This window comes from Clupea harengus, chromosome 26 (assembly GCF_900700415.2).
Source record: "Clupea harengus chromosome 26, Ch_v2.0.2, whole genome shotgun sequence".
Classification (NCBI taxonomy): domain Eukaryota; kingdom Metazoa; phylum Chordata; class Actinopteri; order Clupeiformes; family Clupeidae; genus Clupea; species Clupea harengus.
In genome coordinates, this window is record NC_045177.1 from 6,506,675 (window position 1) to 6,524,174 (window position 17,500).

The 17,500-nt window shown below is 47.2% G+C and overlaps 1 protein-coding gene across 2 annotated transcripts in view; it reads right to left on the reverse strand.

Moving 5' to 3' along the window:
• LOC105900233 (phosphatidylinositol transfer protein cytoplasmic 1) overlaps window positions 1–17,500 on the reverse strand; it is a 72,380-nt gene that overhangs the window by 22,830 nt on the left and 32,050 nt on the right. For both annotated transcript variants that reach the window (XM_031563554.2, XM_031563555.2), the window contains exon 2: window positions 3,900–4,048. In XM_031563554.2, coding sequence (XP_031419414.1) covers window positions 3,900–4,048 — 149 coding nt within the window. The remainder of the gene's footprint in view (window positions 1–3,899; window positions 4,049–17,500) is intronic.

Sequence of the window (17,500 nt, forward strand, 5' to 3'; positions counted from 1 at the left end):
TTTTCTATGGAGGAATCCTAGCCGCTGCACATGCACAGCCTCTTCAAAAGAGCAAATCAATTGAGAGTGTTACGAACATGAAAACAGTCACAGTCACAGACACACACACACACACACTGATCCCCCAAGGAACACACATGTTTTTCTTCACATAACGTAGACAGTTATACGCACGTGCACACACATGTGTATCACATATCAGACAACAATTGACACTCTCTCTCTGTTCTGTCGCTCTCTCGTTCACACACACACACACACACACACACACACACACACACACACACACACACACACCACTAAGCAATCTCTTCCTGTCCTCCGTTGCCCCTGCATCAGGGGAAACATCTCATGCTCCATCCGTACGAAGCAGTTTGTCACGCTCTAAGTATATTTATTAGACCAAAGCCTCCGAGGCGGCCGGCTGGACAGGTTTTCAGATGAAGATACGCTCGAATTACACTGGACCGAGAACGGTTTCTTCCTCAGGCCATGTCTAGAAGACACCCACTCAGACACACACACACACGTGGTTGTAACGGTATGTGTATTTGTACTGAACTTTTCGTTACATGACGTTCGGTTTCGGTGTGAGACTTCCTCGGTTCGGTACGCACAACGGTGTTGATGCATCCATCAGCTGTAGCACGCTAGTCAGCTCAGCCTGGTTGGCCGCATAAGCTTGATGGACAACAGTTTGTGTCGAACTGTTATGGCAAACGTTAGGATTGTTCAACTTAAGTCATATCTGCTTGTGGATAGACTTTGAACATTTCATTCACAACGGCAACACTCGAATGTGCCACTTAGTGGAACAAGACAAAAACAGACTGGTAGGCAAGTACTTCTACCCACAGCCTTCAGGCAGCCTCTTACTGCAGATTCGAACCGTGCCAAAGTAATGACTAATGCTACAGAGTATTTTTATCGCTGCGGATATGCGATATACTTGCTCGTAGAAAATACAGAATTAAAACATATGGTCAGAGTGTTTGAGCCCTGCTTCATGTGTGCCTTCATGTGTGCATTTTAGTCAGTCCGTTGTGCCTGTCCTGTATAAACGAGCGCGAGCTACAGTTCAGGAATGATCAGCAAGAGTCTTAGTCTTTGTCTCATCCCTTTTTTCTTCTTGAAATGAATGAGGAAACACTTTGGAGAACTCTGTAAACCTTCGGGTTTTCCGAAAGCCACGATTCAACAACATCCAATATGGCTGCCACAAATTCTCGATGGCAACTCTATGCTGCCACGTTAATGTTCACAGTTTAAATTGCACCTAGCATTTTAACCGACTTCATGGATACTTATCTGATATGCTTTTTAAATTAATGAAGAAACCACCAACACTGGATTATTAACAGCCTACACAACAAGTGCCGACTATAATTAACCAATCATTTAGTAGCTAGCATAGATAATAAGCGTCAGCCAACAGCTAACGTTAGCTAACTTAGTCGGTAATGTTGTGTCTGTGTCTGTGTCTGTGTCTGTGTCTGTGTCTGTGTCTGTGTCTGTGTCTGTGTCTGTGTCTGTGTCTGTGTCTGTGTCAGAACTAGGCTACATTAATCCAAGCTCTCCTCCCTCGGCCGCAATCTCCTCAATGTTTTTAGGTATTTAAGGTATTTAGGTATTTTTTTTATTATTTTACTTTTAATGTAAATGTTGTTTTCTAAGTCTGTGTTTTTGTGATAATTGATCATGCTGTACTGCATTTTATGTATTTGTATTGTATTGTAATGTTTTTTGCCTTGCCAGGAAGAATAGTCTCCACTACGGTGTAGACTAATGGGGATCCTTAATAAACATTAATAAACATTAATGTTCTTGAGCTCTGCAAGCAGCGTACGCATAAGAAAAAAGACGACTCATTCTACCCATATTTAGTGTAATCAATGACAGCACAAGCAAGCTATGATTTCCTTTCTCTTGTTGTTGTTTTGGCTTGTAATCAGTCATTTTAAAATGAATTTGAAATATTGAATGCTTTTAAAAAACACAATTAACACAGCTGCCTGGGCTTTGGTATTTTTTTATGTTAATGCATGTAATGGTTCAAATATCTGGGGGCATCCATCGTACACCTGCCACGGAGCTTGTTGATTGAAGTTCATTGAGCACTTCAGTTTACAAAAATCATGGTCCCCTTGACCATGCAATCATGCGACGCAATCACACTCGCATTTTCTGACGAAAATGCATCTCCAGTTTATTTTTTTCCTCTTATTGACAATATGCCAGTATTTGAGTGCCTTATCTGTTTCAGTAAGAATTATGGCCAATGAGCCGCTGTTGAATGTCAACATTAAAAAAGTTATTTTCTGCATTTTTTTGGTTTCGAAAATATACGGAATGTGCGAAAATGTACGGAACCGTGACCCCAAAACCGAGGTACATACCAAACCGTGTATTTTGCGTACCATTACACCCTTAATACACACACACACATATACTCAGGGTCAGTCTGTGGGAATGTGGTGACTTCTTGCAACCCAGAGCCTGACAACATTCACAGCATTCTTGTTTAATTCATGACCACAGCAGCAGGACTTGAGCCAGGGGCAATAAGCAGCCGAGCAGCTCCACCTCCCCTCCTCTCCGTCCCCTGCAGTCCTCCTGGGCTCGGTGCGGAGTTCTCTGGGCCTCAGCTTCTCTTCGTCACCACCTGCTCCAGCTCTGCAGTGCTTTTAGAGGTGAGACCGTCTCTTTCCCCCTTAGTGCTGCAGAGCCCTGCCACCCTGGGATCTGCTAATTCACAGCCTCTCTCTATTTGTTCCCCACAAATCTAATCTCCTTCTATCTCTTTCAACCCCCCAAACAGACCCCCCCCCCCCTGCCTCTTTCACCTGATGCTCACCCCCCTTTTCATTCACTTCTCCTCCTCTCCAAACATTGATCTCTTTCTCTCCCTCTCTCTCCTCCTTTTCCCTGTGTTCCCTCTCTCTTCCCCTCTCCAGGAGTAAGACTCTCACTAGTGCTGGGTCAGCTCCATTGTACCAGGCTGCTGACACAGACATTCATTCCCGGCTAAATCGCCCCGTCCTCTGCAGAGCCCTCCTCTCTCTCTCTCTCTCTCTCTCTCTCTCTCTCTCTCTCTCTCTCTCTCTCTCTCTCTCTCTCTCTCTCTCTCTCCTCTCCTCTCCTCTCCTCTCCCATCTTTTCTTTTCTCTCTCTCCATTCCTCTCCTCGTCACAAAAATCTGCCGACTCGGGACCTTTTTGTCCTTGGATGTGCAGCGATGTGCAGAGCGAGGACAGAGCCACTGACAGGCTCCAGCAGCTGCCAAACACTTTGTGTCATTCAACATGAGCGGGACGGAGAGAGACAGAGAGAGAGCGAGAGAGGGAGAGAGAGTTGGACACATAAATGTTCAATTAACCAACAGATGGCTCCAGCGTAATCGAGTTATCGGAGCACCCGTGATTCTGGGTGATATGCTTATCAACAAGCTTGTGTAACATTCCAACTCCTATAGCAAAAAGGATTTGACTGCATGTGCGGCTGTATACAAATGTGACCAAACTGTTACAGTGCGAAGGTGTCTTGCTTGGGAGAGCCTATGAACACGTGCAAACGAGATTCAATGTCATTGTGTCTGCTTTACTCTGGCTGCTGTTATGTCTAGCCACTGAAGAGATACGTCTCCTCCTGCATTATTGAAGAGGAATATCTTCCAGCGACAAACCACAGCACTGACACTGTCTACTTTTGAGGAACTAACAACATCCTTGATACGAAATACACATCAATTATTTGATGGATCGCTCCCAGTGGCCATCAAGTAGCAAACGCAGAAGTTGTGTATCTCTCGTCCTGTGATGTGTGTCTCTCGTCCTGTGTTGTGTGTCTCTCGTCCTGTGATGTGTGTGCACAGGTCCTGTGATGTGTGTGTTCTCGCTCACCTACTGAGGTAGACGCGTTTCTCGGTGAACTGGCCCTGGCCGTGGGTGGGGTCCTCGAAGGGCTCGTTCTGCACCACCTCCACCCCCTCCCCGCGGTCGCTCTGCTCATGGCTGTGCTTGCTGATCATGTACAGCTGCCCGATCCTGTACTGCAGCACAGGAACACACACACACACACACACACAGACAAAAATACAAACATTATCATTAGGAGACCGCTCTGATAATCTTAATAGCATCAAGTCAGTCGAGCAAATCACACCACTTCAATCCTGTTTATTCCTCGTTCCAATATTTGACATTTATCAAGGATTTCGTGACAAAAACATAGAGGAGATAAGGGATTATCTGGCAGGCAGCGATCAAAACCCAAAGCGCTTCAATTAAAGAGGCGGCCAAACAGTCAGCTCAGATCAGAGGGCCTCCGAACGAGCCCGTTTCTGGCTGGGTCGGGCTTCGGCGGACGGGGCGGATGCCAATAACACTCTGACGGGGCCGGGGGGGGGGGGAGACGGGGAGGGTGGGTGTGTGTGTGTGTGTGTGTGTGTGTTTTGAGGCAGAGGCATGAAATGTGGCGTAAATTATTCAGGCCAAATCCCCTGGCTGCTTTTTGATCACTCTAAGCTGCTGGCCAAAAAAAAAAAGGAGGACACATGATCCTCGGACCACCATTTTAAACGTGCCTTCTGGAAGCATGGGAGAGGTGGTTAAGGGAGGGGGGGGGAGGGGAAACATGAGAGAGTGAGAGAAATGGGCAGAGGAACAGTTCGAAAAGATAAATCCTCCTCCTGTGAAAGCGGAGAGGACAAGAAGAGAGAAGGAATCTGTGAGAAAAGTCTGGGACAACAGGAGTGGAACAAAGGACATACGGAATTCTTACAGAGAGAGAGAGAGAGAGAGAGAGAGAGAGAGAGAGAGCGAGGGGTGATGACCCCTGCTGGGCCCCTGGTGCTGGGCATTACTCTAATCCTCTTAGAGGAGCACGGGCTCGCCCTCATTCCCTCTGCTGAGTCACAGCGCTCAGTGCCTCCTCTCTGCCTCTGGATCCCTCTATCTATCTATCCATCCATCCATCCATCCATCCATCCATCCATCCATCCATCCCTCTCCCATCCATCTATCCATCCATCCATCCATCCATCCATCCATCCATCCATCCATCCATCCATCCATCCCTTTCCCATCCATCCATCCATCCATCCATCTGTCAGTGTCCCTTATTCACTTTGCCAATCCATCCCTCTCTCCTGTCTTTCACCCTAAGGCCACTCCACCCTGCTGGGCAGAGAGGAAGACAGCGAGACACACGCCCGCGCTCCTGGACTCAGGGGGGTGAGTGGATGACATGCCAACCAAGTCTCATCTGGGGTTTGGCTCCAGAGCCAGGGGAGAGTGGTTGGTACCCAGGGGTGGGAGAGTGGTTGGTACCCAGGGGAGAGTGGTTGGTACCCAGGGGTGAGTGGTTGGTACCCAGGGGAGAGTGGTTGGTACCCAGGGGAGAGTGGTTGGTACCCAGGGGAGAGTGGTTGGTACCCAGGGGAGAGTGGTTGGTACCCAGGGGAGAGTGGTTGGTACTCAGGGGAGAGTGGTTGGTACCCAGGGGAGAGTGGTTGGTACCCAGGGGTGGGAGAGTGGTTGGTACCCAGGGGAGAGTGGTTGGTAGCCAGGGGAGAGTGGTTGGTACCCAGGGGTGGGAGAGTGGTTGGTACCCAGGGGAGAGTGGTTGGTACCCAGGGGTGGGAGAGTGGTTGGTACCCAGGGGTGGGAGAGTGGTTGGTACCCAGGGGTGGGAGAGTGGTTGGTACCCAGGGGAGAGTGGTTGGTACCCAGGGGAGAGTGGTTGGTACCCTGGGGAGAGTGGTTGGTACCCAGGGGAGAGTGGTTGGTACCCAGGGGGGAGTGGTTGGTACCCAGGGGAGAGTGGTTGGTACCCAGGGGTGAGTGGTTGGTACCCAGGGGTGGGAGAGTGGTTGGTACCCAGGGGAGAGTGGTTGGTACCCAGGGGAGAGTGGTTGGTACCCAGGGGAGAGTGGTTGGTACCCAGGGGAGAGTGGTTGGTACCAGGGGAGAGTGGTTGGTACCCAGGGGTGGGAGAGTGGTTGGTACCCAGGGGAGAGTGGTTGGTACCCAGGGGTGGGAGACTGACTGCCAGCTAATGATGATGCAACGGCAGAGATGATGACACCGATAACCGACTAGGGTTTAATTATGACTTGCTTTAGTGTGGCGTTTAGGATGCGAATAGTAGAGCCACTAAATGAAGTCCCAGAGATCGAGCCCTAAATCACAGCCTTACAACATAAGACGTCATGAAAACATATATCCTAAACCGAACCTTGAGGATAACTCGATTTAAAGAAGAAGCCCTTTTTCTTATTGATTCGTGTGGTAATGCGAAATGTAAGGACTATCACCAGGAAGGACAATAGCGGCAACAAATCTTACTTCGAGAACTAATGCCAAATAAAAAAAACAAACAAAAGAAGCTCTTTCCAGCCTTCGCCTCCCACTAAGGGCCCCAAATCCCAGAGAGACCAAACCGGCAAACAAAACATTCAACCCCCGTCATCCAGAAATCTGATGAGCATCAGTGTGCTTACACCTCATCTCTGGTGAACTGGCGGTAGGGGACCTCCTGGGATTGTCACCCCCCCCCTCGCCCTCGCAGCAGAAGAGAAAACAGATGCATCAGCACATACATAACAAAACGCTACACTCGCTGCAAGCCTCAGGACCATCAATTATTCATCCCGTCTGCTTTAAGGGGAAGCAGAAAACCGAACACCTCGGGGGAACAGGACAGAAAAACTGCAAAGTCACACAGCGCCCAGTCTTCACCCTAATTCATCTGGAGCAACTCCACCACTGAGACGAGACATAACAAACATCTCTCTCTCTCAGACAGGAACAACAACAACAACAACAAAAACAACAATACATGCAGCAACAAGGAAGGCAACAACAGCGGCAGCCTTAAATGCATTCACAATGCCACGTCTGGGCAGTACTGTCTGGATGGCTCAAATTTGCATTTTTCTGCTCCGTCCCTCAGAGAGAGATATCAGTTAATACATACATCAGGTAACATGACTAAGTGCCGAGTGTCTGGGTGGCCAGATAAGAGGCTTGATTTTACAATGAAGGTGCTTCCATTAAATAGGCTGCTGAAGCTACTAACGCCCCCCCCCCCCCCCCACCCCACCTCCAAAATCTCTCTCTCTCACACACACACACACACACACACACACTCACGGGAAAGTGCTGTGTTGCTATTAATAGCAACAGCATGAAAGAAAGTCTCGGGTTGAAGTGGCCAGTAAATAATTCATCACTCCCCCTCGTGTCTCCTCTCCCTCTCCCCGTTGTGCAGACAACAGACACAAAGGGAGAATGGGGAACGAGTGGGGAGCAGGCAGACAAGGGAGCAGGCAGACGAGGGAGGGAGGTGAATGAAAATGAGAGAGAGAGAGAGAGATGGGTGGAGGAGGGAAATATGAAGCACCTGAATGGGAAAACAAAGGCGAGTGCTCAAGAGGCATGTCACACGGGCCGTGCGGGGCAGAAGCATCCATTGTTGTGGGTCCCATATCAATGTCAACACCCATCAAAGGATGAGGGTCTCGGAGACTGCACACACACACACGCACACGCACACACACACTTTTTGTGAACTGGTCCTGAATGTGCTTTTCTTCTGTGACACAAGGGGATGTCCACAGAAGCCAAGGCCCATTTTCAGGTTCATTGCAAACCCATGCAGCCCTTGCTTATACTCTAAAAGGTTACAAATGTTCAAAAATGCTGGAACGCAAGCGATGACCTTTTCAAACAATATCCTGTCAACCTGAACCTCACATGACTGGACAGTAGTAACACACCACAGCACAGAATAGACACATATAAAAGACACACACGCACACACACACACACACACACACACACACACACACACACACGCACACACACACACACACACACACACACGTACAACAGCCAACGGGGTTCTTTCAACCTATGCATTAACGTTTTGAGCTCAAACGGGAGTCTGCCGAGATTGTGGCCGAAACTAAGCAAAAATTCCACGATAACCAAACAGTGCGTCAATTGAGGATTTTTTTCTCTTTTTTTGTAGACAGGCAGACAGCAAAAATAGAGTCCTCAGGTAAAAATAGAAGATTAAGATCGAGTGGCATTTGGCAATGACATGAAAGGTGACAGCTGTGTGTCTCTTAACTTGTATCCCTTTGTGCGTCAGTATCTCAGAATTTTTGTTAGGAGATCAGACAAGTGGAACAAAAAGTTTCTTAAATGTAGTGACATTGACAGATAGAGAGGAAGAACAAGAAGGAGAGAGAGCGAGACAGAGAGAGAGAGAGAACAGGAGAAAAAGAAAGGGAGAAGTGCGGAATCAAGAGAGCTGGCAGTCATGAAGGATTTTTGTCTCTTCTCCAGAGATAATTCGCTGGTTCTGTGGCTCGCAGGCTGCAGCGATAAAAGACTGGCGGCTCTGCTCTGCTCTGCTCGGCGCTGTCTGGGCGTGTGAGAGACCAACACACGGCCACAGAACCGCTCGGCGCTGAAGAGAGACCAACACACGGCCACAGAAGCGCTGGCTTTAATCAAGGGGAAGGAGAGCGAGCAGCCTCCCCCGCTGTGAGGAGAAACGACTTCTGCCCTTCAGACCTGCTTCGGCCCCATTGGGAAACATTCTGGTGTGCGTGTATGACTATGTATTTGTATTTCATACACACACACACACGCATAAAGTGAACATATGTGTGTGCTATTTCTATGAATGCACTTGCATGTTGCTTGTTTTGGAACATATATGTGTGTTATATGTGGTTACTCTCGTGTGTGTGTGTATGTATGCATACCATTCCACTGTCGATATGGCCCCACTCGATAGGAGCCATTTATGTCCACAGCGCACACACACACACACACACACACACACACACACACACACACACACACACACACACACACACACACACACACACACACACACACATATATGTATTTATATATGGTAATTGTACCGTTCCACAACATCCACGCCGACGCAGACACACACACTCAGAGCCACAGGAGTCATGGCAACCCTGGCGGATCTGAGTGTCTTGCAGGTAACATTAGGAGACGCTCAGAGGCAGCGTGTCCCTGGACGGAGCACTAATGCACATCTGTTCTATCTGAATTAGCCCTTTCCACGCTTCAGTGTGCACTACGAGACGACACGCTGCACCACAGGGTATTCAATTAAAGAAGGTGACAGGTCAGTTTTGGGTGGTCCCCCAATGCCTTAAGGGACCACAAGCATCCTGATCAATCAGAAAGCAGATAGGTCGACAACGTATTGATCCTCTTAACTCTCCACTGCTCAGTACCATATTTTCACGCAGTTAATAGCGAACATGGTTGTTTATCTTACGAATAGGAGTTCACTGTGTTTTGGTAGCTATGTCAGTTTTTGTGTGTGTGTGTGTGTGTGTGTGTGTGTGTGTGTGTGTTTGTAAGGGATTGTTTTTTTTCAGTCACAGGTCTGTGCTGTTTTTTCCCGGAGCTGTTATGGTGCGCCGCCACTCCTGGTCTTCGGGGACTCCGGCACCGGCGTTCCCAACTGTAATGGCGCATCTCAGCGGGGAAACTAACCCAACATTCCGTCTTCCCAGCTCACAGACCCCCCCCCCCCCCCCCCCCCCCAGTCGACTCCCAGCCAGCTCCATTAAGGATCACTGTACGAGGCTTGTGGGTCATGCTTCCAATGCCCCACTAACACAGAGTTTAAGCTTCAGTCCCAACACCATGAATGACCCCTTAGTGCGGTAACAACTTCTAATGGCCCATCCAGTTAATGGCGCTGGTTACTAAGGGGATCATTTCACCCAAAACAGCCGTGGTGAAAACAGCAAGCCTACCATTGGTGCAGGAGAGGACATAATGGCACTCAAATATGCAGATGGGGAATTTGCCCGTGCGTGATTCCTGGTGAGAAAGAAATTTCTGGAACAAAAGGAGTACTATTAAGCTGAGCCACTTCTTATCAAAGCCACTGGCCTTCCCTCTCCACCTCACTCCCACTCCCACTCTCGAGCGAATCCCACTCCTCGTCTCGTCTCTGCAGTGGCTGATTGGAGATTACACTGATAGCAGCAGCACTCTATCCATCATGGGTGTGGGGAATCCACCTACAGAAACGCATAGAGTGCCGTCTCAGCTAAACCCACTACACACACACACACACACACACACACACACACACACACACACACACACACACACTGTAATCCATCTCTGTATACATTGCATCAAGTGTGCTGTGAGCCTGGCAGTTTCTCAAGAGAGCGTTCTCATTCCAGACGGGCTTACATTTAAACGCACAACAGTGTGTGTCTGTATATAAATATATATATATATAGAGAGAGAGAGAGAGCGAGATAGAGAGAGACAGACAGAGAGAACGGTGGGTAACTGGTATAGATGTGTATTTATGGAACAAAGAAGAAGAAATGGAAGAAGACACTGAGATGGATGAGATGCCAGGTTTTGAGGTTGTCTATAAGTATAGTTATAAATAAGTAAAGTAGAAGTGAGTAAGCGATAAGCATAGTTTCCCGAAAGTGTAAATAGGTGTGTTCTGTGAGTTATTTGTGTGTGTGTGTGTGTGTGTGTGTGTGTGTGTGTGTGTGTGTTTGGGTGTCTGTAAGTGTGTGAGGGGTGTGCGAGGGAGAGAGAGCGTGTAAGAAACTAGGTGGTGTGCGTTTGAAATGAGATTACCTGCGGTGAGAGTGAGAGGACCTGTGCCAACTGGTGAGCTTAGGCAAAATGCTCAAATTGAATTTACATCCAGAGCACAGTAAATGAATGAGTACTCTCAGGACAGGATGGAAAGAGAGAGATAGAGAGAGAATGAGAGAGAGATAATGAGAGAGATAATGAGAGAGAGAGAGCGAGAGAAAGAATGGAGTATTTCATGAGTTAGAGGGGGATGTAAAGAGATTGCATAGCGTGGCCGATGGGTCACAAAATGGTGGCCCTGTCTGAGCGTAATAGAGATAATGGCCTGCCTCTCCACGGCACGCCACACTGAATACTAAACAAGAGCGGCGGCTACGTAGAGAAACCCCCCACACCTACAAGAACTTCTTTCAACCCCCATTACGCTAACAACCACCGACGACACGGGGAGAGAGATGAACACATTTAGAACATTATGTCGAATGACGACAACTGAAAACGCGTCCTTTTCAAAACAAAGGATGAACAGAACAGAACAAAACAGACAGTCCTCATTGTTTGCCTGTTTAACCAGGTGTACTTTAATTTGCCTGTTTTTCAGTTGCAGGACTGCATTGCCATCCATCCAGGACCTTTACAGCCAGCGCTGCAGGAGGAAGGCCAAGCGGATCATTTTTGACCCTAGTCATCCCTGCCACAGTCTTTTCTCCCTCCTGCCTTCTGGAAGGCGATACAAGAGTATAAGGTCCCGTACCAGCAGATACAGGGATAGTTTTTACCCACATGCCATCAGGATGCTGAACTGTCCTTGAAATATCTTTTTGCACTACAATTTGTTTCTCTTTTTCCTACCCTTTTTCTCCATTCTCCAGTATTTAATTTATTTATTCTCTAAGTTGAACGGACACTGAGCACAAAGAATTTCATTACTGATAAATGCTGTTTATGAGTAAATGATAATAAACTTGAACTTGAACTGTATGGTTTATAAAACAAGGCAGGGGGTTGACACGACTGTGGTGTGAGGTGGCACGAGCACACGAGAGGACATGGCCTTCCTGTTTTCAAACCGACAAATAGAGATTGAATAGAATAGAATAGAATAGAATAGAAAAGCCTTTATTGTCATTGTATTCATACAACGAAATTTTGAGTGCTTCTCCTGTTGGTGTGACGAGGGACAACATATAACACAACAACAACATATAACATAACAATACTACAACTATCCAAAAACAGTAGGAACAGCCCCCCAAAAAATATATATATACATTAAGAGTAGAACAAAGTGCGGTGGCATAGACTAAAGTACTTCAATAAATACATCAATTAATACAGCTTTGTTTATGCACATGTGTAAGGTGCCTGAGATGGTATGTGACTTGTAGTCTTGTGACTTGTAGATAGACAGGTAGACAGAGATAGAAAGATAGAAAGAGAGATAGAAAGAGAGAGAAAATACTTCTGTGGTTCGGTGGTTGAGTACACAGAGCATTGGTAATATGCCATCTCACCACAAATGTTGCGGAAGTGGAGATTTTTCTCACTGTCAGATGGAGTTAGCATTAGCTTGCGTACTGCCCCAGGATAGGGGGTAAAAAATAACCCAGCACTCCAGACAGTGCCAGTGTCACAACTCTGGCAGTAGAATTACAGGGATCAAGTCTGACGCGTCAACCCCTTAGGGCCTCAACTGCCAGCCATTCAAACACATGTCCCCATTTTGGACCTCTGACAGGCTGGATTTAAATGCATCTCCTGGCATTAAAAATCTTGTTTACAGGGCCCTGTGACAGAACGAATAATGTCATCGTAAAAATGTTATTGGTGTTGTTTTATTTAGCAATGTAGCCCCTTATATGCAGTGGTATCCATTATCTGCACGAGATGGGCCTTTGTAGCGTAGGCAAACAGCAGTGAATCAGAGCCGTCATGGTCTGATGCCTGCAATAAAAGTCCACGTGGCGAGATTTAGAGGGCTCGTCGGTCGGTCGCTGTGACTTTCCAGTCGATGACTTCCTAGCCATCTGCCGACGGCATTGATTGAAGCCCCCTGGTGGCCGGAGACCCAATGGAAGCCGGGCGATGGGCTGGACGCAAGGGGGGGAAAGAGAGGGAGGGGGACGGAGGCTCTGACGCACATTGCGAGGCCGTGCCGGGAGCAAGACGAATGGGACGAGGGCGTCTACCCGCGGCCCGGGCTTTAGCCGCCGCAGCCTGGCCGTCCGCACCTCGGTCAGCACTCAATCTGCCAAAAAATTCAATCAGCACTTTGGCCAAGGCTGCACAGCTGAGACAGACAGATGCTCTCCACACAACCCATCACCCGTCGCCCACCGCCGGCAGCACTGTCTGTCACACTGAGCCCCTTCGGCCCCTCTGCCCCTCGGCCCCTGCAAGGGCTGGGTGGGTGGATGGATGGCTTCCGCTCACAGGCGAGGTGATCATGGCGAGAATGATTGGGTAGAGCCTGCATGTACGCATGTGTGTGAGTGTGTTTAGTGTGTGTGTGTGTGTGTGTGTGTGTGTGTGTGAGAGAGAGGGGGAAAGGGGTGTGGGGGGGAGATGCAGTTACTCGTCAAAAGATGAGTGTGGTCATTCACTGCTGACTCTGCCCAGTCATTCATCTGTCCTTTTTGCGAGTGAAGACTGCAGCAGGACCAATGTGGTGTGAGTGTGTGTGTGTGTGTGTGTGTGTGAAACCAAATGAAAATGTGTCCGTGCAGCATCCCACACTCCTACTGCCCGGCGCAGCTTAAATGACATCAGCGGGTAGTGTAGGAAGTGTGTGTGTGTGTGTGTGTGTGTGTGTGTGTGTGTGTGTGGAACGCGCTGGCTAAAAATAGCCCACCCCTGCCACACACTTCATTAGCTCCCGCCTCCTATATGATTAAACCCAGCCGTCCCGTGGGAACTCGAGGCACAAACACACGGACAACAGGAGACGTGGGGTTTAATCTTACACCTCTGAGAACATGGCCAACATGCTGAGAACAGAACATGGCAAGAGCGTGTGAAATGAAAAGAGCTATTCAGACTGACGGATTGAAACGGACCTTGATCAAATCACAGCGGGTCCGTGGCCATTACACGGTGTTTGCACACTTACAGATTAGCATATTGTACGTCAGTCTTGATCAGCCTTATTATTACACTATCAATGACTCAATCTTGTCGCCTCAGATACACACTTTGATTTTTTTCATCTGCCTTGCAGTTAAGGGCATGTAGAGACCAGTTACAATACAATTCTCCCCTGACGATTAAGAATAAAAGGATCCCACCCTTTGGTAAAGGTGGCCTGAATAGTGAGTGGAGTCCTCTCCTCTAACCAAACCAACCTGAAGAAATGATAAGCCTCCAACTAAAGGCAATGATTATATGCCCCCCACTAGGGCAAACAACACATTCCTGACCACAGCAAACCAGGGCCAGCACCCTTACACGTCGACCCCCCCTCGGCAGATCTGCAACACGGGCAGTGTGTTTTGACACCATCAGATTAGTACCAGTCCCCTTTTCCAAGAAACAGAGCTGCAGAATGCCAATCAGCTGACTCCCTGTCTCTTAACTACAATGTCATCACCTCTTGCCCCATACCTTTCCAACAAGTAGACCTTCACATTGTTGTGATGCTTACTCAACTACCGCAGCGGGGACAAGTGCCAAAAATAAAACATGCAGTGTATCTCTGCATACCCGCATTTTCCACCATGGGTTGGCCACCATGACTCATAAGCTCTGTAATTGCGAGTTACTTCAGTAGACTTTAGTCTTCGGCAAACATGTCTCTTCTTCACACCAGGCGTCCTGCTCATCAGGTGTAATGAGGAAGAGAATAGGTGCTCTGTGATATTTCTCACTGCGTGACCCCTTGGGTCTCCCTAAAGGTTAATTCCCTTTCATCATTCTCCGGTGTTGGCCTCGACTTGGTGAAGAAGAAAAAAGGTGATGAGGAGGAATCTGACATTCACTTCCGTGAGCGTGGTCTCCCATCACGCCACCCATCCCATCGCCTGGCCTTCAGAGTGCCCTTAAGAGACACCCTCATCAGTCTGGGAGAGATCTGTCTGGCTTCCAATAGACCTTTTCATCCACAAATGAAAGTCTCTCGCTTTTTTACCACTCACCCGTGGCCAGCCAGACAGACTCCTCATTCAAGCCCAATTTTGGTTTTGAGCACAAAGTGATGGCAACTGAAGGATTCAACGAAAAAAATAATTCTCAAATTGTTCATAACACCTCATACCAAAGGTGAACTTTTCAGGTGTTTAATATATATATATAAAAAAAAAATTGGTCAGCCTTGCAGAGGAAAGTTATTTGAGCTCTGGGAAAATGTAATAACATCATAAAATGGGAGTCTGTGTGCGAGAAGCAGCCCTGATACACGGCAGGAACGCAAGAGTGAGAAGAAGATGATGAGTTATGGCTTTCGGAGTGCGTGGTGAGCAGCTGTGGGGGTGGAGAGAGACGGAATCTGTATTAGCATATCACACAGACTGCACTCTTGGACATGATAAAAAAAAATAGCTTATGGGTATAATAACTCAGTGCAGGGGAAACAATAAGAAAGCGAAGAACGAGAGAAGCCAAGACAGACTTGGGGAAAAACAACATGACTCAAGCCAACCTGAGCTCACTAAACAAACCATTACTTTCCGTCTTTTTCCATCTCACCAACCTAGGAGAGGAAGCAGACGCGGGGTCTGCCGTCAGTTAGAATTATGTTCTGCAACATGGCAGAGGTAATCCGAGTTCACACTACAATATTAAAAAGATTTGTAACAAACAAAAAACAGCCAGATGTCCCATACTGGGGGCTGATATTTTCAAAGAGAATAAAAGGAGTGAACATTCAGGGATGACCTCCACCTGAACTCATAATCCATGCAGCAAGACACGTCCCGTTCAAAAAAAAAATCCCTCATCTTACCACTCTGCTTTTAGTCTTATTTTCTTGTATTATTATTACTTAAAAGGCTCCCAATACACATTACTTGAGTACCTTTTTCAATCCTTGGCAAAATAGTATGCACATTAGAAGGGAAAAAAAGAGAACAAAAAGAAAGGAACCACATAAAGCAGTTTATGCAAGTCTGCTGATGAGGCCTCAAAGAGAGGAAGAAAATGAATGAATAGAACATGCCAATAATGACACAAACACACTCCGTGAATATGAATATGACTATGACGACAGCGGGGAAAAACAGGGGCTTTTATGCGTCGCTGTCAGCCGCCTCCTTTTAAAAGCTGCAATTTATCTGCGTTGGGGTAAAGGAGACCAAATCCTATTAGAGAGCTCATAAACTAGTCTATGTGGCTGAGCGTTGAAGAAGCCTTGCTGTGGAAAGTGTCTGAGCTGTATTTCACTTCAAGGCAAACTACATTGAACAGCACAAACTACATTAAATGGCACAAACTACAGTGGACGGCACAAACTACATTGAACGGCACAAACTACATTAAATGGCACAAACTACAGTGGACGGCACAAACTACATTAAATGGCACAAACTACAGTGGACGGCACAAACTACATTGAACGGCACAAACTACATTGAACGGCACAAACTACATTAAATGGCACAAACTACAGTGGATGGCACAAACTACATTGAACAGCACAAACTACATTAAATGGCACAAACTACAGTGGACGGCACAAACTACAGTGGACGGCACAAACTACATTGAACGGCACTGTACTGCAGGTCTGGTCTGTGGCTCCTTTAAAGTTCATCCTGCTGCCCTAACACTATACCCCACAGTGGTGCTGTGGCAAATTCACTCAGGCTTGCTTCCTTATATGGCAACACTGCCCAGGGCAGGCCCAATCATAAATCTCTCTCCGTTTCACAGCAGCCAATAGTTTATCTTAGTCCGACCAGTGCAGCACTTCGACCATGGAGGATAGTTTATAATGTGACGCAGCTCATTTCAATACATACCCCTAACAACAAGAGCCCTTCCTCTCTCTTCCTCTCCAGGAGTTGAATAGAACAAAACATCACCGATTGTTTCACACATCGACCTCTGAATATTCTTTTTCCCATGAGGAACAAAACAACAGCTCTATGACAAAATACAGATAAAAAGAGCCCAGTTTTATAAAAATAGCAATTTCTTTACAACAATATTAAAGCTTTAAACAAATGCACTGGTATGATAGTGATTGTTTAAAAGGGTAAATTATGGATAATATGACATGACAAATGACACAGTCTTCTTGTTCCTCGAAGATGTCTGATCGGGCCAAGTCGTCGTCATTGGCTATGACGTAGATGGCTATTTTTTCCCCACAAGGTTCAATGAGGGTTTTTATCCCCAATTAGCATTCAAAACGCCCAGTCCAAGGTCGACTCGGCGCGGTGGCATGGTGCTTGCCGTTACTCATGCGAGACTGAAGGACAGACCCTCCATAAGAGTGGGATGTGAAATCTCCATTTAAACTGCGCTTCAACTGCTAGTTCAGGGCTATACTGCGTCACAAATAAGCAGTAGAAATTTACCTGAATACAAATATGTTGTCCGGGAAGGGAGAAATTATGTGATGCACACAAATATAATTGGTTTTACCCGAATTTGTTCACGTTATTCATGATTGACATGTCTGTGAGTCAGCCATTATGTATCTTCAAATCGATTCATATCTTTGTCAATGGCCACAAGCTAAAAATTGGACTGGCTTGGTTATTGAGTACGCTATCGTTGCGATACCAGGTGTCTGGCCTGTCATTCAGTTCAGCCGTACGTTATAAAGAAGGTGTAGGCTAGTGATGGACCATGACTGAAAGTCGCGTCCGCTCACGTTTGCTGAGCCCCATTTGAAAATAATGTCCTGGCTACGCCACTGGTAT